Consider the following 21424-nt stretch of genomic DNA (forward strand, 5'->3'; position numbering starts at 1 on the left):
TTCCATTTCCCTCCCTTCCCCTCCAAAATCCAACTCCCAAACTAACCCTCAAGGTATATATTACTCTTTTTTTTTTTTTTGAATTTGGGTGATTATTTCACTATTATTAATTAATATTATATGGGTTATCATATCAGTTAAAGTATTCATATGGTGTTATACTAGTTTAACTTACTGGATTCATTCAGTGATTAAATCATATATTGGTTAAGTTATATATATCATAATAAATTTATAAATATAAATATTATTATTTGTAATATATAAATCAATTATTGAATGATGATTGAATATGTTGCAAATAATTACAAGGTTTAAGTTTTGAACATTCTTAATTGTTATTTAGAAAAAATATAAATAAAAAATCACAAGCAAACTAGTTTTACTAATATAATATTGTTTTACTGATTTTGACTGATATTTTTCAATTTTGTTATTATTATTTACCTGTCTGATATAATTATCAAATCGTACAAGAATGAGATAATGTAATGAATGCTACAATTTTCAAATATAAAATAAGGCAATTAATTACTCAATTAAACTGAATAATTAATTTTATATTAAGAGACATATATAACATATCATATATATTTAGAGACAAATAAATTTATATTATCCAAAATAATGTTTTTGGAATTAAGTGTTTTAGTGTATCGAATAAGATAAAAAATTTAATATGCTTCTAATGTTTAATTGATTGTCTCTCTATGTAAATAATTTCACACAAGTTTTTCTCTTGAATTGAATAATTTTCTTAACATATTACATAAATGCTGGAATCTTACTCATAATATGCCTTACTATGTGTATATAAGATAACACTATCTTAATCTAAAATGTACAGCTACCTTAGTTATAATGTGTGTGATTATTTAATTTGGGTAAGTGCAGGTGATGTAAATATAAATTTTGTTATGTGTTATTGTCTTATTGACAATTAGTTTACAAATTGGAAAAGTTTATGTGAATGTGGGGTGGAAAAAGGTTTGTGGAATCTAGGAGCCTATGAGATGAGATACTAAATTCTTTGGAAAAAAATTAGGTAAGAAATTATTTGGAAGTTTAATTCAAGTGAAGAGATTATATGAGAAGCTAAGAATGCAATGGTTAAAAAAATTGAATTTAATTCAAGTGAAGAGATTATATGAGAAGCTAAGAATGCAATGGTTAAAAAAAATTGAATTTTGATTCTTATGTTTCTTTAAAGATATAAGTAAATATTTGTTTCACTCTCTTATATTTTTTATCAAAAATTAAAATTTTCAAATAATCCCAAAAAAATTGAAATGCGAGTTAAATTAATCATTTTGTAGCATGTTTTATAATATTTAATATGAATTATTTGACTAGAAAAAAGAATAATTTAATAACATTTAAAAAAATTAGAACCATTTTAGATTTTTCAATTTTTGAGGTACTAAATTTATGTTGTTATACTTAATTGAAAGAAATGGTTGTATAAGCCATAAAAGAAATATAGCATGTGTGTTGTATACGTCTTTAAATGCATTAATTGATATCTTCAATCTATTTGCCACACTTTAAATGTAATTGCAAACCTTAATATATCAAATCCAACTTCAAACTAACTACCTATTATAAGCAAGACGTGTACATTAATTCATTAACATTATACAGCCAACCCTTGCCGTGTATCTGCCTCATATGATCCACAATAATTAATATGATAATTAGATTGATTGAATATTATCTTATTTAAAATTCAATTAAATTCATTTTATTTAAATTTATTTACATTTTATATTTTGTTATTTATGATATGGATTCTTATTATTTTATCATTAGTAATAATTTTTGTCGGTTGTATTATATTTAACTTTACATATTTTTTATCTATCTACAGATCACTTTATTTCACGAGTTTTAGTACAAAGTTAATAAATGAAGCCTATATGATAAGAGTGGGTTAAGGATTAAAATAGATAAAGACTAATGTACAGACAATCAATAATATATTTAACTATAGCACTAAAAATTATAAATATATTTATCTCCAAATATAATATATTGAATATGTAAATGATACGAGTTATTATCCTAATATCTATATACCTTTAAACAGTATAGTTTGTCGGTAAATGATGTATCTAACAAATAAATGTTGTGCTGGTTCTTTTTGACATTGAATCCTATGACTAAGGAGAAAATAAACATTGATGAGGTGCTTCTCTTTCAGTTGTTGCAATGGAGAACTCAACTGCATCATTCAATTATCGGTGGAATTACCACTTTGCAAATTCATGACTCTTACTATATTTTCTCATTATTATTACGCCATCATATTTTTTTCTTAAACTATATACTACCATCATTTTCACTATAGTTCACTCTTCTCTTGTGATTCAAGTGATTGCTTCTCATATAAGGAATTAAGGATATAATGACATTAGATTTAGTCATGTTGGATTTCGAGATTCATCAACTTAAATTCGTTTCAGTCTCTAAACTTTACTATAAAATAATAATTTTACTATTATATATGCAGGTTTAGGAAGATTCGCATACGAGTTTAAAAAAAGAACTCAAACTTAAATATAGTTATGCTCGTATTGGATATGGGTGGATTCGGGTTATATTCATCAATAATATTAATTTTTTGGTCAATAAGATTTATCATGTTATTGAATAACCTAAGTTAATAAATTTTTTAAACAAATCGAATTACATTTATCTATTTTTTTTTACTTTTCATATTTTATTTGTGCACATTTTAAAAACTCATCTACAAATGAAAGAATAACTTGAAGTGATTACATTATTTATTGTCAATATAGTAATTAAAGCAAATTTTTGTCCGTAAGTGAGAGTGACACGACTAATTTGTTGCCACTTTGCTCACACATTTAATTTATTGAAAAAGCAAAATAAGTACAGTAATTAGGTCGGACGAAATATATGATTATAAGACTCATCACACCGTTATATTAATGCTGCTGCTTCCATTCTATTAGCATTTAATCTAAGTTTAAATGTGTCTCTAATACTTTTTGTATTATTAAAGGTATTCTTTGATCTTTTGAGGTAAGAAACTAATTATTTTTGGATACGTTATTGTCCCTTCCAATAAGTGGACTCACAAGAATTAAATCTTTAACATTTTAGTCATTATGAAAATCTAGCAGGATCTTACATTACTGGATAAACAATTTATTGGTAAATGTGTGCGTAATATTTATAACACACAAATATTTCATTATAAAAAAAGACTGAACATCAATTTTTGATATTGTATAATGAGTAATGTTATATTTTCTTACTAAATCATCTTACCTATGATAAAGTGACATATTTATAAACTAATCATTTATCACCTTGTGACATATGTGATTTTCTTCTGGTATAAGAATTTATAGGATGATTTATAATAATACTTAAGATTAATGAAGTCTTGCATTACTCAATCAACTCCATATTTTTTTGGGACTGCCATCTCATCTTATGGTAATGAATTAATATTTTTCGAGTTGTGTAACTGCCCCTCCCACAAGTGTTGTTCCCAGGAATTAAAATTTTAACATTTTAGTCTTTCTGGAAATCTAACAGAGCTTTGCATCAATAGATCAACACATTGTTGATCATCAACTCCTCATTAATATTAAGTAAGTCACATGAGAGAAGTTTAGTAAATATAAAGGAAAGCGAACAATTATGAGAAAAATATGTATATACCGACAGTGTAAGATTTTTTATATTGTTAGTGCATTATTTATTATTCATTTCAATTATCATTGACTCTTAAATAAAGTAATATAAATAAATGATGGAAGAACACTAATTTACTATAATTCATTACACTCAACATGTCTTATATTTTATTTAAAAGAAATCAAGATAAAAGAGCTAGAGATCATATTTCATCAAATTATGAAGGTTAAATTCCTAAAATTGATTTAAGCTTAACTCTTTATTGAATCGGTCTTACCAAAATCTACAAATTATCTTAATTCATTATGTCTAATTAACAAGTCATGATAATTAACCTCTATGAAATTCTTAAGCAAATCACATAACCAATTATGTATTTCTAGATTTACAACCCAATTAATAACAATGATTACCAAAGCCAAAAAGTTCATAAATCAATATTCTTAACACATAAATGAACTCTCAAAACAATTTGGAACTTGTAATTTCAAATTTCATTAAAAAAATACTAACAATGTATTGGTCCAGTGGTGTAAGGCTCTACTAGATCTTAAAATTACCAAAAAATCAATGATTTAATTCCTGGGAATCACATCTTCGCAAAACATTTACATCAAAACCCTAACAAAGAATTCTACCAAAAAAAACTAACAAATAAAATTTAATACTCATACTTAAGTAGGAGAAAATGAGTTAAATCAAAATAGAAGCACCCATCAAAAGTTTCTTCTAACTTAAATGGTCCTAAACAAATATATGGTTGGTATCACACAACCATTGTATACAAGTTCACACCACATAATAATTTTTATCTTTCATTTATAATGATTAATATTTTATCTTAAAACTTAAAAGTAAAAGCAAGATTTTTCTTCTTAAATACAAGAGAGAATCATTATTCTTAAATCATGAGTTTCATTGATTACCCTACATGAATACGCGAAAAGAATTTTCTTCAGTACTTGAAGAGACAAGTTATTAGTTTTATTTTTGTGTTTAAAGGTAAAAATGTTATTATGTTATTTTTAAAGAATAAAAGTGTTATATTATTTTTTTCTTTAATTTTTCATGCATTTCCTTCTTTAGTAGGAGAGAAGATTATCACCCATTTGTCTGACCTATTGGTATTTCATTAATGCGTATAAAAAATGTGCTCCTTAGTATAGTTTTTTGAATATATTTATTTTGTAAGTATAATATTTATGCACTAACAATATAAAGATTTATACACAATTATTATATTATACATAATTCATTTTGATTACTTTTTCTAAAAAAATGAATAGTAAATAATATAATGATAATATATAAAACTGATATACTGTGAACATATTTTTCTCTTATTTTACATCATTTATTATAATCTTTACTTTACTCACAAATGAGTGTCTAAATTAAAACTTAATTCATCAAGGCTGGCAAACGATTTCAATATTATGTAGATATTGTAACACAAAGTCACACAATATTGCAGGCGTGCAACAACACAACAAAAATCAACATTGCACTATTGAGAGAGTATTTTTTAATTTGATTTTGTTTTTGTTACAAAAAATTGTTACATGATTCTCAACATCACTAATGAATTCATATAGTGTTTGTAAGTAATTTTCACCAATACTTTCTTTATTCTATATTCTTATTTTCTCAATTTAGTTTTAGTATTGCAATATCATTACTCCATATTGAAGTATAGTCATAAACTTTGTTGATATACTCTGAATTTCTATTATATCATACATTGATTCAATCATTAATCAAGATGAATTTCTTACAGACAACGTGATGATTTATATTTAAAAGGTAATAACTGAAATTTTTACTTCTGATTCAATCATTGATGAGTTTAAGTCTTTAAAAAAATGAAAAATAACACTTTAAATAAATGTACATTTTTCTTTAACATCTTTAGTTGTTAATTAATATTATTTAGAATTAATATGTTATTTTGAAACTTTGAAACGATTATTTATATATATATATATTTATGTTTGATAGTTAATCAATTAATTTTTATTATCAATTGTAATTAAATATTATTTTCTCTCTAAAATTAAGATGAAGATTAGCCACTGCTCCTTAGTCCTAACACTATCCTAATTTGCTACACATGACTCCCACATTTCTTTTCTAACACTATACTGCCTCTGATCTGTCAAATGGGCCAACCCCTAGCCCTAGCCCACATGGGCTAGATCCAAATGGGCCACACTGTAAAAAGGCCCACAATTCCAAGACCCAAGTGGGTATAAATGTGAAATAATGTGTAGGAGTATACCAACTCATACAGAAAATTTTGTGGAGAAACTATAAGTTCTTCATGTATTCAATATATCCCCTTACTACGTACCCAAAAAAAAATATCACCTTACAATAAAAAAAAGTACCTTTTTTTTAACTTTATTGCAAATTTTATTAAATGAGGAGAGGGAAATAAATAACTAATGTCCACAACCCTCCCTTAGTAACTTATATGAACATTTAAAAGATTTCCTAATTTAGAAGAATAAAATACTGACTCTGAGAGATAACTTTATCATACCAACAAAATTTGGTTATGGTTTTCATGTAGCCAATAATAGCATAAAATTGATGGTACCCTCTACCTGAAACCTATGAAGCACAGATACGGATACGTGTATCGGATATGATAAGTATCCGATACGTGGACAAGCATTTTTTCTAAAATGTAGGATACGATACGTTCAGGGATACACGTATAAATTAATAAAAAAATACATAAAATATGATAAAATTATAAATCTAAATCAAAATATTATCTCCTTCCCTCTTTCTTCTGTTCTCTGTTAAGAAATAAAGGTAAGCCCTTTATTTATCTTCTCTATTAATACTCACACATCCTCTTCTCTTTATAAACATACTAAGCAAAAAGAAATTAAGAAGTAAGAAAGGTAAGTCTTTTTCTATCTGCTCTTCACAACATACCTATGACGATAGATGCAGTAACACTAAGCACTGGCCGACGACGTTATAGATCGGAAAGTACCAGTTATTCGAGGGTCAATGTGGTGTGATGGTAAGTTGGTATGATGTGACCTTTAAATAAGTGAGTGTTTATTGAAAACAAATCTATCTTATCATACAAGTGAATCTATATATCCTATATTTTATTGAAGACGAATCTATATATCCTATATTTTATTGAAAACGAATCTAATACGTGTCTTGATATTTTTTTTTATTTTTTTATTTTTGGATACTCTATGGACACGTATCCTTCGCGAATCTGAGCGTATCCGTGTCGGATACGTGTCGGACACCGACATGCGAGGGTATTTGGCGAATCTGTGCTTCGCATGAAACAACATGGGAACACAATTTCAAAGATATAAATAGTACTACAAAGCATGTGCATTGCTAGAAGTACATCACATTAAAGTTTGTGATGTCATGTCACCTAACATATATCATAGACATAGGAAAAGCAATAAATTATTACATGCTTATATGCATCACAATTCACACACCCTACAATGTATCCTCTCACCTTATGAGTAAGAAGTTAATCCCTTTTAGGTGTGTAGTTATCCCTCCCAATAAATATCGCTCACAAGAATTAAATCCCTGACATTTTGCTCTATCTAGGATCTAGCAGAGTCTTACACCACTAGACCAACCCGACAGTTTTATCCAAACATTGCAGAAGTCCTTACCTTCATAACAGTGTATGATATCCTTTAGCTTATGTAATTTTTCTGCTTGACTAAACTTCCTAAACTTTCTTGTATGAAATTCGCAATATAACAACAACCAAGCCTTTATCCCACTAGGTGGTATTAGCTACATAGATCGAACGACGCCATAATGCTCTATCGTAAGTTATGTTCATTGTATGAAGTTACCAATACCAAAATAAATAAACATCCTCAAACCTTATCTCCTACTCTGGTTAAAGCTCAACAAGTAAGGAGTTGTCATAACATTAGCAGAGAACAAATCAGCAAAATGTTCACTTGATTATTCTGTATGCAAGTCAACTTCTTATATATAATAATACATCTACCTAAACTCTTGCCAACTTTTCATGTATGTTTACAACAGCTTGTGTAAATAATTCTGAAGTGTCTTACATCATTCTACATCAACTTGTTCTTTCTCATTTGCAGCACCAACATTGACACCAGATACTAGTTCAGTTTCAGAAGACTTCAACCTCTCGTATCTGAAACTCGGGAGAAGGCGATACTGTCGAAATGTCAGAATCTGACTCAGCTTCTCATAACTACATCTTTGTTGAATATAGACTATGAATGCAAGAATAACTGCAGCCACAGGAATGGTAATATCCCCAAATTTCGAGTAAAAATCTGAACTCAGATCGATAAATTCGGAGTCCTTAGAAGTGTAAGGATTTGGTGCGGGCGCTCGAATTAGATCATATATATGAGGAAGAAGTCTGACCACAGTGATACCGATAAAATATAATTTTCTGATTGGTTTACAATCAGTCTGCCAAATTAAGTTCCCAATAATTTGAGGTAACAAGAAAAAGTCTTGGATGAGACCTGCGTATTCTTCTGATTCTGTTACCCAAACCGGCAGCGATCGAGAATGTTCATCAGCAATCAAATGTGTCCTTGCTCTAGACTTTGTGCCATGAACTATCAGAACAATTACATAGCCAATCAGATGCATGATGAAGGTGAAAAGAAAAACCAATTTATCGCTCGGGACATAAGATGATCCAAAAGGAGTAGTACCAGTTTGCAATCTGATGCGAGACTTCCACACTTTCTGAAGAAGCCGCAGAGTTAGCAGCAATGATACAATCAAAAGCAGTTTCACAGTGTAATCAATTACATTGAACCATTCACTGTTCTGCAGTTCATTATATGACACATCATAAGATTCAGATGGCATTTTCTTGAAAAGAGCTTCTACGCCTGTGATAAGTGGAATGCTATATCCAAGAGCTTGAATACCAAGCAAAACAAGAGATATGTATGGAAGAGAATCAACATTGTCCTTTATATAAAGCAGTTGGCTTAAAATGCTACCAATCACCAATGAAAGCGTCAAGATGCGAAGAATCCCTTCAACACCTCTTTGTGAGAGGACATCCTCACGTTGCTTCCGGTATATAATTGGAGAAGTTTGGAGCCTTGTTGTGTTAAACCGAAGCGGATCATCGTCGGCCCTTTGACTTTCTATAGAAATTTTAATTGTGGGAGTAACTAGCCACCGAGCTTTCGTTGGAGGATAAGCCACAACCACCTCTATCAAACAGTCTAGTCCAGACTCAAGATCATAGCTCTGATATAAGACCTTCCATGATGCTCTCACATCTCTGCAACCGATTAGATACATCTTTCCAACATGTGGATCATAAAGGCCTTCAAGAAAAAGCACAGAAAAATTACCATAACCTTTTCCAGTGAGACTGAGTTGTGCAGACACATTTATAAGAAGCTGCTTTTCGGTATATTCAGCTTTGGCATGATAAGGTGTTTCCTGCTCCCATGTTGAACCATTTCGAGCATACCGGTTGTGCGCAAACAAGGGACCAACCGAGAGAATCTCCATCTGAATGTCAACTCTTGTGTCCTGGACTTTATCAGGCAAAGGATCAAGAAAACCTGCGACATGAAAAGTGAGATCTTCTGAAAGAAGAGACAGACTCTCTTGGAATGCCTCATTATCTTCAAGTTTGGGGAACGTTAGCAACGATTTCTTAATGACAGTTGTAAAAGTGAACGGCTCGTTTTTTTCCAGGACAGTGCCAGCCAAATCAGTTTTAGAGTAACTGTAATTTGGATGTATGAAATTGAAATAGTTCCAGAGCTCTGAGGGTTGCACAAACTGCTCAAATGATAGAGGAAAGAAGGCACTACTGTTATCAATAGGAGACAAAGTTCCCAAAATAACACTGCGATGCTTTATCGAAAATGTGGTCGGTATGTACAAACAGATCCGAGTATTACATCTACTCTCTTTTGCATCAAGAAATCCAAGGCAACCAATCATGCAAAGCTGTCCACTAGAAGACTTCCAGATCCCTTCGGCAGCAAGCGAAACATTGCTCGGTCCAGATCTTCCTGCTGCAGTAAACCGACTCTCTGAAGGAGAAACTGCTCTAAAAACTGCAGAAACTCTAGTAGAACCCGTATTACCTTTAATACCTGCTTGATCACAAATAACATTCTGCATATAGAGTTTGACATCTTGAAAGCCTCCATCTGTTAGTTTGATTTCCTTGTCTGACATAAAGGGACCTAAACTACTGCAGAAATCATCTGTACCATTGCATCTCCAGTTCGGCACAACATTCAACGGTCGCTCCCTAGTAATTTCTTCAAGGATTTCACAGAACCTTGCCCCTTTATAGACACCAATGCCACCAACATTTGTCATGTTGTCATTATATGGGTATGGATTGCATGCTTTGGATACAGTTTGTTGCAATCCGAATGTGTACTTTGCTGACTTTCCCAACTGCGATGATATGTGTACCATGTCAAAGTATTTAGTATTTGACTCGCGATTCAAACTTCTTAACTCGCCTCTGATAATCCTATTTGTCAATGTGAATGTCATAGGATAGCGAAGAACTAGCAGGATTAGATCATCTTCTGACAAAGGTCTTTCACCAGGATTCTTCATCCAGCCCCATGGATTGGCAGGATCAGCTTCTCGAGTCGGAAGCATGGTCTCCCCCAGCAAACACAACACCCTTTCCCCACCATTTTTCTTTGATTCGGTGTAAAGCCCTTGAAAGGTAATCGAAAGCTGAGAATGACCAGGCCATATCTGGAAATTACCATCACGACCACTGTCCACAAAACCACCATATTTAGTAATATCTATCACCATGACACCATTCACAGGGACCGATTTCTTCGATCGATGCGCGTGATCAACATCAGTTACCCGAAAAGATACTAACTTCAATGGAGTGTGGTCTTCAGAAAACCCCCCAAATGTTTTTCCAGCATCATCAAATGGCATTATGGGAAATTTACCTCCATCTTGCATCCAATCTCCATTAACAAAGGAAAGTTCTCCTTTCATACCACTATATTCAGATCTCAATTCAGATGAAGCAGATAACACAGACACACATTGTTTCTGAACTTCACCAATTCTATCATATTTATATGTTACTTGAGAGTTCCTTAAAAAAGGGTTACTCATAGGGTTATATGAATTTGAAACACCAATGACCAACATGCCACAAACACACCAAAGAGCAATCATAGCTGAAAATGAAAACTTCATAATTCCTCCAACCCACAAAAAAAGTCAATAACTTTCACTTGAAAATCCAATCACTTGAGCATACCCAATTGCATTTCCTTGTCAAATTTCAATAGGAAATCAAGTTTCATTACATACACAACTACCAAGTGAAGATCACATTTATAGGAATAAGATCTACAAAGAAGAAATAAGATCATAAAAAGTCAAAACTCAAAGTACTACTTACTAAGTGTGACAAAAAAGACAGAACATGTATACATAACAAGAATGAAAGGAAGAAACCTGAATGAAACTGAAGCTGGTCATAGTTCAAGTTTTTTGCTTTTTTTAATGAAATTGATGTTTGTTAATGGTAACTAAGTTAAAGTGAGTGTTGTGAAAAAATGGAGAATGATTTGGATATAGAAAATGGATGTTGAGGAGGTGAAGATAATAGGACAAGAAGAGTTAAGACTTGAAGTAGAAGTAGTAGCTGTTGGGTGGGTATGGTTTCACTTTCAGATCCAAACTTTATTTTCTTTATATAATCGAAGCCACAGCTACTTGATAAAATTCCATGGCCTAGATTATAATGTATTACATAGTATTTGGTGTAATGCATGTTTGTTTTTCTGATCATCAATTATATAAAATTGATGGTTTAGATTTAACCACTAATTCAAATCCTTAAAATTAATTATTAAAATGTGAAGTAAGTTTAAAAAACTTAAACTTAGCATAAATGAATCACTCTTTAAAATATAGTATCAATGTAATGTTTATGAATTGTTGGCCTAAGTATATAGTCAATAAATCATTCAACAATTATTTGTATTACTATTAGCATAATGATTAATATAAATGATATAATGAGAATATATTACATTATTAGGAAAAAAAATTATTCTTGTTATTTGTTTAATAAAAATATTTTGAATGAATAATGTAATATTATGGGATCATAAAATAAAAGAGTTTAAAATTGATGTATTATCGGTGTAAAAAACTTATATATATTAAATCCAAAATAAAAATATGTGGGGAGGCGCTTACCATTAAAAACGACCCCACCTATAGTTGCCCTTGATTGGATGAGCAATAATAACTAATCAATTTATTAAGTGGAAACTATTTAATTGGTTAGGTGTTAAGTGTAAAATGACAATTCCACACTTTTCTCCTATGACCTTCTCCCACAACTCGTTTTTTCTAGTCATGTTTTTTCGACAAGCCAATCACATCCGCTAAAAAAATATGAAAATATTTTTCAAGTCAATAACATCACCTATAAATTTGAAATTGTTTTCAATTTTTTTAAATGCCTATTCACCTATTACAAAGAGTAAGATTAAGGTACCATAAGTAATCCATTTTCATTAGAGAACCATATCAAAAACCTTCCATGTTGAGATGATATCCTAAGGTGTAGTTCATTTTTTTAAGGGAACCACATCAGAAGTCATTTGAGATGATATCTCAAGGTGTTTTAGATGTAATAAGATCATCTCTAATATTTGGGAGAGAATTTATTTTTCTTTAAAGTTTTAAGGTCACTTTAATCACAAAGATACAAGTAACATTTCATTTTATATTTTTTTTATTTTTTATACAACTCCATTTTCTAGTATTAGAAAGGAGTCTCATTCCTTTTAGATGATAAAAGTATTACTAGCTCTATGTAAATTAATGGTAAAACCACGATTGCAATGAAACATGAAAATCATTAAGAATATGAGGATTTAATGAAGAAGAGTGACATGTTACATGTACCACAAAGATGTTGACATTTAGAAAAGTCTAGATTTATTTAAAAGAAAACTTGATTTCTTGGTTTGTTGATGTTTCATTAGAACTCAACAGAAATAAGAAGACAGCAATGAACCTCATTAGAACAACAGTTAGTAATTAATCTCATTAACATTAAATTTTTTAAATGTATTTACAAAATCTGCTTGGATATTTTTTTTATATGACAAATATGTTTAATTACAATAATTCCATTTATTACTATAACTTCATTAACTAGTCCTATGAATACTAAATTAAATTTTTTTTTGTATGATATTCATATTTAGTGTCCAAAATTTCTAACATATTTCTTGTATTTTTTTAATATGATCAAAAGTATCTTTCACCTTATGGATAAGAAATTAATTCATTTTGATATAATTAATTGTCTTTCATAACAAGTTTCATTCTCAAAAATCAAACATTTAACATATTATGAAACATAAAAATTTAGTAGTATCTCCCATCACTATACTTATTTAAATAGGAAATGAGAACTCAGTCATGAACACTTGAGGTAGAAGTACCGGTTGTTGTCCATTGGATCTGGTTAGTCTTTCAAATCCAAATACTATTGTGGTTTTTATTCAAAATTTTACTACAAATAATATATATAAAAAGAATTGAAAAAACAATATAGCAAAATAGATTATTTTCGGGACACACTGTAATCATCATGTTTTCTTAAAGTAGTTAGGTGCACACTCCATTTCATATCCCAAAGAGTAAAGACTCTTCAGAAGACAGCACAAGTGTTATACATTGTCGTTATCATAGCTTATAACAATTCTAAATGACACGAAATAATACTTATAGATTAATTGATGATTAGGTCGCTCTTTTTAAGACATTTTATGACATTGCTCAAAAGGTGCAAGTAAACTATCAACCACACCATCCTCGGTATAAAATAATTCATATCTATGTTATTGAATTATTACTGCACTGTAAGAACTGATCTCGAATACATCCACCACAATATGATTATTAATGTCAATTCTCGAAATTTCCACAATATGGCTACTCGTGCCAATTGTTTTCCCAAAATCTGATTAGTGTCAGTTCTCGAAATGCCCACAATATGGCTACCTGTGCTAATTTTTTCCCATCGATAATGACTACCACTGTCAATTCTCGAAATTCTCACAATTTGGTTGTTTGTGCCAATTCTTAGTAGCACATAAAGAAAGGGGGAAAAGTTTGTTGAAATACATCGGCGAAAAATATGAGGTTGAAAGAAAAAGTTGAATAAAAATGCATTCAACTTGAGGCAAGTAAATATGAAGGAATGATGCTTCTATTTATAACATATTATTTTTTCCAAGTTCCTCATTTCTCTCATGTAGGATTTATGAGTTGTTTTCTTCAAAACACTTCTATGTGGGACTTGAGAGTTTTTTAGATTTCACACCCAAAAGTTCTCACTAATGGCTTCCAACAAACCATGTTTCAACAATCCCCCATTTCAAATTAAAAAAATAACTCCCGAGAATTTTTGTGGTCTCAGTAAGTTTGTGCATAAACAAAAGTGTCATGCGACTTAAACCTTTGCAAAGTGAGTAAGATCCAAATTTTACTAGAGTGACTCGTAGTCTTGAACTCTTTCTCCAGCATTAAACCACACACAACCCTTTCAAATGTGTTTTCTGTAAAGCTCATGTGTTAAAGGTCATGCACGTCTATCCTAGTATAGTGAATGTTCTAGAAATTTATGCCCCAAAATTTCATAGGAAGCATCCCCCACTTCCATATTCACATATGTGAGTCTATCAAGAGTACTCCTATAGCCTAGATACTCCACTCCAATTGGAGTATAGATCTCATTAAGAGTTTAACTCATCTTTACATATGCAACAAGAATCATGCTTCTCATAATTTTATAGCATGTTCATTCTCATATCACTTCACAACTTGTTATTACCCATTGAACTTATTTCTTTATATCTCCAATTAGTTAGGTCGGGTTACCATCATGAGTTATCCTCGTTCTAAGAGCAATAGTCTCATACTCTAAGAGGTATTATGGACTTTCTATCTAGCAAGTCATTTCGTCAAAAGATATGTTAAGTTATTCTCATTATGTACATGATCCACTCTAACAGTCATGTAGAGAATAACCCTCTAATAGTGTTGTGCTTACGATGAATTTGTCGTTTCTTACTGTTACAAAAGTGATTCTCAATTTCTGTAATATTCAAAGTACTATCACAATGGATTAACATAGCCAGTATCAGTTTTTCCCATAGGGAAATGTCTGTAAACAAACTTTTTAGTCAACTTGCTTCTTCATTAGTCGTTGTTAGTGCTATCATCTCAACATCCATAGTGGATTGAGCCAAAATAGTTTGTTTCTTGTTAGACTATGGATAGTCCATCTCATCATTTATGGCTTCTCGCCACAAATCAAGATACAAAGAAGTCAAAACTTCTTGGAAAGTTGATGGATTCTCCTCCAACATATAGATCATATAATCAGGTCTATACTATCTAGCAGTTGTTGTTCTCTTACTTCTTCTAGGTTCTATTTCAAACCTTTCATTTTTTATCATTATCTCTAATCACATATGTGATTAGTTGATGTGCCCCCACAATTCCTAAATTTAAATGGGAATTTCTTTTTCATTAAAATCAACATCATTTAGACTCAATGATCACTTTTACGTTAATGTCACATAACTTATACGCCTTGTTGTTTACAACATACCCAATGAATACACATTCATATGCTCTGTGAGTTTAACTCTCTAGGAGTATACCATCAAAAATGATTTCTTGAGCAATTCTATGTATCTTGTAGGACGGAGACTCTACTGATTTATTACCAGTCATTTGATACTTGAGATAGCGACTAACAACATACTTTTAGTTTCAGTAACACATTTCTTTTCAAGTGCATACTAAATTAATTTGACAGACTTGTATGGACTGTACTAATCATAGAGATCATCTGACAACTCATTCAAAATGAAATTCTTATACAAATAATCATTTTCATTTCAGAGAACTACATTAATAACTACTTTATTCATTTCCTCTTTTTCAGCCTTATCTAACACCACTAGGATATCGATTTTCAGAATGTATGCAACATTTCTCAGAGTGAGGAACAATTTCATCTTATGTTGTCGACGTTTGAAATTTGTCCCGTCAAACCGAAATGGTTTGTTCTGGTCATAGTTGTTAAAATAGTTGTTATCGTAGCTTGCAATAATTCTAAATGACACGAAATAATACTATTGGATGAGTTACAACTAGATCTCTCTTTAAGACATTTTGTAGCACTGCCCAAAATGTGCAAGCAGACTATGAACCATGCCGCCCCAGGATAAAACAACTCAGATCTCTGTTATCGAATTCTTGCCGCGCTATAAGAACCAGATCTGGAGTACACCCACCACAATATGGCTATTAGTGTTAATTCTCGAAATTCCCACAATATGGCTATCCGTGCCAATTCTTTTACCACAATATGACTACTTATGCCAATTATTTTCCCCAATAATGACTATCAGTGTCAGTTCTCAAAACTTCTGCAATTTGGCTGCATGTGTCAATTTTTGGTACCATGGAAAGAATGGAGGAGAAGTTTGCCCAAAATGCATCGACAAAAAATATGAGGGAGAAAGAAAAAATTGAATGAAAGTGTATTCAAGTTAGGATAAGTAAATACGAAGGGATGAGACTTTTATTTATAACATGAGATTTTTTTCCAAACTCCTCGTCTCTCTCAGGTGAGACTTCATAGTTGTTTTTTTCAAAACTTTTTTATATGATATTTGAGAGTTTTTTAAATTTCACACCAAAAAATTTCGACTAATAACTTCTATAAACCATGTTCCAACATACATTTAATGGTAATAAGCCAAAAATTACAAATAAAGTTAAAAGTTTGAAAAATGTAGTAATCTGTAATCTAAAATTTATTATTTAGGCAGAGATGGGGCCATTATTTTCATTTACCATAATTGTTTAAGTTTGTATATGATACCCTACACGTTTTGTTCTCATAACTCATAAGTGAGCTTGTCTTATTTGTTTATGAGAGTAATATATATACATTTTTTAGGATAAATATTTATACATAATTAAAGCATTATTTTAGAAAGTAAGGGAATGATATTCTTGGGTTGGTAGCAGTTAATTATGAGATCTGCTTTTCCGCATTCATTTTTATAAAATTTGGACCCTGGAAATATTAAAAATCCTAAAATACAAATTTATTTCCTTCTTTCTATTCTCTCTTAAACTCACATATATTCTATTAACAAAGCTGAATATTATTGATTATACAAAAACAAAACTCATATATCTTAGTCTCTCAATTTCATCAACCCCAAATCACATAACTCCAAACCCAAAATCTCATTATCATCTCAATCCCCATTATTCAAAACTTTTTCACTTCTAAAATTGATTAGTCAAAGTTAAAACATTACTAAGTAAAACAAAAAGACTTGGAATTATGGGACTAAGATGGTGATAGAGTTTAAAAGAATAGAATAGTTATGAAACTGAGAGAGAATGATTTAGGATTTAGGAGAGTGGGAAGAGAGAGGAGAAAGAATTAATTATTCTGTTAATTATTCCATGACACAAGCTTAAGTTGCAAAGAAATACCAAATTTAATCACACATGGCCTTAGTGGGCCACTTTTACTTATGAAGTTTGTCTCCCCAAACATTTTTCACGCACTTTTAATCCTTAAACAATGTTGCATATTCGAAAATGTTTGAAGACCAAAATCGTCAGAAAAAATTCGGAAACGAACTTCGCATGTAAACAAAAGTTGAGGGACAAAAATTTAATGAAGCATAATTTAATTTTGCATAAAGTTATAGGTTCAAACCTCATTGACCCTCTATTTAGATGTTTTTTTAGTGAGAGCTGTTAAATCCTACACATAATACAATTAGGATGTTATCAAACTCAAAATCCGTAGCAAGATTTTGGGCACATAACTCCCTATTAAACCCCCTTCAAGATTATACAGTACAAAATATAAACTACAAAAGTTATTTCCTTCATAGAAAAATAAATGTAATTCTATAAACAGTAATCAAATAAGAGTGACAAAATTCATCTCATCTCATTTCATCAATTGGGGAAAAGAATGATGTAGCTTGAACAAAAACAGTAGCAAACTTATTCTATAAAGCATAACAGTATAACCTAAACCAAATAGTTTCACCTACCACTGTTCTCATCAGTTCTACTTATTTTTTTCTGTAATGTAAATTTCACAGTAATGAGTATAGTTTTAATTATTTTGATGACTTGATGCTTCAGAAGGACTACTTCAGTAGTCACCTGCTGCTGAAGAACCGTTTCAACCCTCAATTTTTTCGGCCACCACCGGTATCTCAATGACTTCAGCATCTTCCATCTCTTTCTCGAGTTCTTCCTCCTGACGCAACGCTGTAAACTGAGTATCCAATGACTTGGCTGCTGCTAACCAGGCAAGAACAATAACCAGAAGCACTCCTCCCAAGTATGGAGTTGAATTGGCGAGTGAACCGAAGGTTAAGATCATAAATTGCTGAATGAGGGCACCTCCAGATTTCCCTAATGGGTTGCAGACAACATCAATGGCTGCCTTTCCTTTAACCTACAACACAAACAGAATTATTAACAACTTTATGCATGTTCTCGAGTATTTTAAATTTAGGGTCGGTTTAATCAGGCTTCGTAGTTAACTAGAGTGATTTATGTAAAATGAGAAGCTATTTTACAGTCGACTACAAGTCTGAAAAGTGGTTTTAAAATGTCGAAACCACGTTTATTTGAAAGGAAATACTAAACAGAAACCAAACCTTTGTATCCTCGTCCAAGGGTATGTAGGCCATTTCTTTGCAGGGATCAAATAAGCTGTACTTAGCACTCTTGCTGAATATGTTCTGCAAGGCACCTACATATACAGCTGCTAGTAGTGGAGTCATTCCGAACTTTGCGATAATAGGTGCAATGGGTCCTCCGAACAATATAAGAGAAAAGAAGCCAACTCCGGTCAAAAGCAGAACTGTAGGTGTGATCTTAGCAGCAACTCCCCATCCATATTTGTCAAATATAAATTGACTTAGAAGCATCATTATGAATGTAGCAACTCCGGTTGCGGTCGAGAAGTCACCCATAAAAGAAGAGTACTCATTCGGGCTAGGAAACTGCACAGTTTAGAGGTTAATGAAAGGAAAAAAGTGTAGAGTGAAATAGAAAGTAATGAAACCAAAACTATGACAAAAGCAACTTCCTTTTTATATTACCTGAGCTTTGAGCTTAGACTTCCATGTAACCTCAACAAGATTAATGCTTATTCCATATGCAACCACTAAAGTCGCAAGATCTCTGATATACGGTGAAGATACCAAGAACTTCAAGCTCTCCATTGTAGTCATTTTGGGCTTCTCCTGTAAAATGCATAACAAGGTAAAAGATGTAAGTTCACTCTCAAGTTATAAACTATACACACGGAAATATAGTTGTCTTTCAAGAGATTAATACCTTCTTCTTCTTGCTACGTGTAGGAAGTGGAACAGATTTATTCACCCACCAGTAGAGGAAACAGATTATAAATCCCAAAATCACAACTATGCTCATCATTCCTTTTAGAGAGACTGCCCAACCATCAACTCCAGGGCCTAAATTCTTCCTCATATTAGAAAAGTACTTCACTGTTCGGCCAGAGAATATAAGGGCTATATTGGCCCCGAGTCCAAACAATGGATAGAACTTTTTCGCTTCCTCAATAGTAGTTATCTGCATAAAAAGGGACATTAGATTTCCTAGAAAGAAGAAGAAACTCATACATCATATATATCCTCCTGCTTTATATTCATTACAATACTTTCTGCATTCAATCTAAATTACCATGTTTATTGAATAAAGCAGTTTAAAATTGGGTAACATAAAAATTGATTTTACATTTTACCCTGCCAAAAGAAACAAGTACCATGCACATGCTAAGTCGGGACACCAAATACGAACTATTTAAAAACCCAACAACATCATCAGCTGAGATTAAGCAATAATAGTGTCTCAATTCCATCTATAGACACATGCATGACTCAATATGCCATTTCCATTCATGAAAACAGACCCAAAACTGAAATATATATCTGTTGAAGAAATTTTCTTTTCTTTTTGCTGATATGAATTCCACAAAAAATCTATTGACTAAACATATTATTTAAGAAACACAATCTACTCATTGATGTCAGAACAGCAAAACTACCAGAAGAGACAGCATAATTGACACAAACATGCAAATTAGAAGAAAATGAATCGAAACCAGCATACAAATGACAACAAAGAATATAATCGATAGACAGAAATTTAAACAATCCAAATAGCCCATCCTAATGAGCAACCATATCCAAATTACATCCAACCAGGATCAAGCAGCATATAGATTATGGAATAAGCTCATTTATGTATAGTAGAATATCCAACAAAAGATAATTAGAATCAGAATTATATAGATCATAACCTGATACCAAGATACACTATCACAAAATCAAATCAACTATCATTCAAGAAATAAAACTACCTGATTAGCAAACCCCCAAAAAAGCACAGAAATGACAACACTCCCCCACAATTCAGCCATGACATAGAACAAACAGAAGCTCCATATTCTCAGAATTGCAAGTGGACCAAGGAACCTGGGTCCAAGGATGCTGAGAAGCTTATCTGCAAGCATCTCAGGGTGGATATAGCTGCTAAGAGGATACAAAACAAATCCAAATGCCCCAAAGAAGGCAATAAAGGGAAGAATAACACTATAGAAAAGAGCTTGCTTAGACAAAACATTAGACAATTTTGTATACAATAACATGAATCCAATAGCCATAGGAAAATTGACCCATGTTTTGAGAAATGGTATAATCTCAGCACTGCTCCCTTTAGCTGTAATAACCAACACATCTTTGGTATCCCTTAGAATGGTATAATTGAAAAGGATGCAAAAGAACATCAAACCAAGTGGTATAATCTTCTTAAGTGTTGTAACCTCAACACCCAGAAACTTTGGTTTTGTATCCTCAACTTCTCCAAGCAGTGGTTGCTCATCACCTGCAGCAGAAGCAGCAGCTTCAGCCTTGCAGATGAATAAAATTTTCTCCTTTGGACCAAAAACATCAACTTTTGAAGAAGCAAAAGAATGGAGTTTTTGGAACCCATGATTGGTGACAGATAAAGAAGAAAACCCATCAACAGTTTTGGTTTTTTGTGATAAAAATCTTTGCTTTAACCCTTGGGAAGGGTGTAAAGCCCTTATTCTGGGGTTAGTAGGGAGAGAGAGAAACCCTTTGATTTGAAAAACAGCCTCCATGTGTCTCTATATGTAAGGGGTACCTTAGAAGAAAAAACCAGTAATCTGGTTAGTTCAAGAAGAGAACATAAAAAGAGACAAAAGAGGAGAGAAAAGGTGATTAAGTAGGTGAAGAATAATGCTCTAACAAGATGCACATGTAAGTATATGTTACTCTCTCATATGTCAGTTGTCAGAGAATCAACCAAAGTACTGAACCCTGAGAAGAGTTGGTGAACACATCACATTTATAAATGATCACAAATTTGGAAATAAACCCTCTTATTAGTCTTTAATTTAACAAAAATATTTTTTTATCAACAAATTACTATATTCACACCTTTTTTTATAATGCATTGCCTCTTCTCTTATACATATATTAAGAATTCTGTTAAAATATAATTAGTTATATTATTTTAATAAAAAAGAATTATGATTATTACTCAACATGATTAATGATAAATTATT

General features: G+C 31.4%; 2 protein-coding genes across 2 annotated transcripts; both read right to left on the bottom strand.

Annotated features, from left to right (window-relative positions):
- On the bottom strand, window positions 7613–11416 carry LOC109334006. The gene is made up of 2 exons (XM_019569582.1): window positions 11170–11416; window positions 7613–11061 (listed from the first exon to the last, which is right to left on the bottom strand). The coding sequence occupies exon 2, from the start codon at window positions 10903–10905 to the stop codon at window positions 7762–7764; it is 3144 nt and encodes a 1047-aa protein (XP_019425127.1). The 5' UTR covers window positions 10906–11061; window positions 11170–11416; the 3' UTR covers window positions 7613–7761.
- Window positions 17766–21121, bottom strand: LOC109334014 (plastidic ATP/ADP-transporter-like). Its single transcript, XM_019569589.1, has 5 exons — window positions 20195–21121; window positions 19150–19404; window positions 18912–19055; window positions 18465–18812; window positions 17766–18259 (listed from the first exon to the last, which is right to left on the bottom strand). Exons 1-5 carry the CDS (start codon window positions 20975–20977, stop codon window positions 17981–17983), a joined length of 1809 nt encoding a protein of 602 aa, XP_019425134.1. The 5' UTR covers window positions 20978–21121; the 3' UTR covers window positions 17766–17980.

This window comes from Lupinus angustifolius, chromosome LG02 (genome assembly GCF_001865875.1).
Source record: "Lupinus angustifolius cultivar Tanjil chromosome LG02, LupAngTanjil_v1.0, whole genome shotgun sequence".
In the NCBI taxonomy this organism is placed as follows: Eukaryota; Viridiplantae; Streptophyta; class Magnoliopsida; order Fabales; family Fabaceae; genus Lupinus; species Lupinus angustifolius.

Bases quoted from the DNA above. Each gene is read 5' to 3' on its own strand.
- LOC109334006 (XM_019569582.1), bottom strand. From the start codon at position 10,905: ATGAAGTTTTCATTTTCAGCTATGATTGCTCTTTGGTGTGTTTGTGGC.
- LOC109334014 (XM_019569589.1), bottom strand. From the start codon at position 20,977: ATGGAGGCTGTTTTTCAAATCAAAGGGTTTCTCTCTCTCCCTACTAAC. The intron at 18,813-18,911 runs GTAATATAAAAA...TAAACTGTGCAG, and splicing joins AGTCTAAGCTCAAAGCTCAG to TTTCCTAGCCCGAATGAGTA. The intron at 18,260-18,464 runs GTTTGGTTTCTG...TTTGTGTTGTAG, and splicing joins CCTTGGACGAGGATACAAAG to GTTAAAGGAAAGGCAGCCAT.